The sequence below is a fragment of the Acyrthosiphon pisum genome, unplaced genomic scaffold (genome assembly GCF_005508785.2).
Source record: "Acyrthosiphon pisum isolate AL4f unplaced genomic scaffold, pea_aphid_22Mar2018_4r6ur Scaffold_12315;HRSCAF=12942, whole genome shotgun sequence".
Lineage (NCBI taxonomy): Eukaryota > Metazoa > Arthropoda > Insecta > Hemiptera > Aphididae > Acyrthosiphon > Acyrthosiphon pisum.
Genome location: NW_021760794.1, coordinates 1 through 1,411, shown reverse-complemented (window position 1 = coordinate 1,411; position 1,411 = coordinate 1). Strand labels below are relative to the sequence as shown.

The 1,411-nt window shown below is 36.5% G+C and overlaps 1 protein-coding gene across 1 annotated transcript; it reads left to right on the top strand.

Moving 5' to 3' along the window:
* Positions 1-120: 120 nt before the first annotated feature.
* LOC103311654 lies at positions 121-1,191 on the top strand. Its single transcript, XM_008191338.1, has one exon. It carries the CDS (start codon positions 121-123, stop codon positions 1,189-1,191), a length of 1,071 nt encoding a protein of 356 aa, XP_008189560.1.
* Positions 1,192-1,411: the final 220 nt, after the last annotated feature.

Below are 1,411 nucleotides of genomic sequence, written 5' to 3'. Positions count from 1 at the left end.
AGGTCGTGAGACAATTAGTAAAACCCATCGTTGAATACAAACGTACAAATACGGTTACATCTCCCAACAAAAAGCGCATTAAGTCTTCTCTCTTCGACAAAATTGATGATTTAGATCGTAATGGATTACGACAAAAAGTACATTCGTTTTTGGTTGCGTCGTGAACTACCTACGATCGACAAAATATTAGTTGCAGTCAACGAAGATCCATCGCTTCCTAATTTCAAACGTACTACTTTGTACAGTACCATCAAGAAATTGGATTTTGTGTTCGAAAAAAGAAAAAGGTGCAGTGTGCTAACGGAGAGGGAAGACTTGATTGTTTGGCACCGAAATTATTTGTATAATATCCGCAAGTATCGTCAGGAAGGTCGACAAATTTATTATTTGGACGAGACGTGGTTGAATGCAGGCGACTGTGTGGACCGCGTGTGGAAGGACAATACTGTTCTTTCCAAACACGACGCGTTCAACAAAGGACTAACGACCGGGGCGACCAACCCAACTGGCAAGGGCAAGCGGCTGATATTACTTCATATCGGTTCGGACAAAGGTTTTTTACCAGGTGGTTTATTATGCTTTGAATCCAAAAAAAATAGCCCTGATTATCACGATGAGATGAATGGTAATAATTTCAAGGAATGGTTTGAGGCTATTCTCCCTCGACTTGAGCCTAATGCCATTATTGTTATGGACAACGCCCCATACCATTCCGTCAAATTGGAAAAATATCCGAGTACGTGTTGGAATAAAGCCCAATTATCGGAGTGGCTTCAATCAAAAGGTGTTGTTCTTGACAGACCATTTTTGAAGCATGAACTGATGGCTAAAGTACGCGAAATACCACGTAATAAATCTTACGCCATCGATAAAATTGCAGAAGAAGCAGGACACACCGTACTCCGATTACCGCCCTATCATTGCGAATTTAATCCAATTGAATTGGCATGGGCTATGGTAAAAGGTTACGCAAAACGCGAAAACACGACATTTAAGATGGACGACGTTCGCCAACTTCTTCATACGGCAATTGAAAGGGTGACATCAGAAAATTGGCAAAATTTCATCAAACATGTCATCGGAGAAGAAGATAAAATTTGGAAAGTCGACGATATCATGGACGAAGTAATCGATCAAATGGAACATTGTGTTTTAACAATAACGGGAGAAACTGATTCTGATTATGAGTAATTTTTTTTTTTTAATTTTTTATATTTTTTTTTTATTACCTACTGACTTTTTTAAAATTTCTGTTTATCTTTTTATGTATTGTAATAAATAATTATAATGTTTAAATTTGTTTTTATATTTTATGTTTTTACGTAATACACCTGGTAATAACTAGAAAAAAAATTTAGTTTAAAAAAATGGTTTTATATAATAAAAAAAAGGTTGTATGCTACACTGACGT

What these genes read in the sequence shown, in the direction of transcription:
- LOC103311654 (XM_008191338.1), top strand. Translation starts at nt 121, where the DNA reads ATGGATTACGACAAAAAGTACATTCGTTTTTGGTTGCGTCGTGAACTA.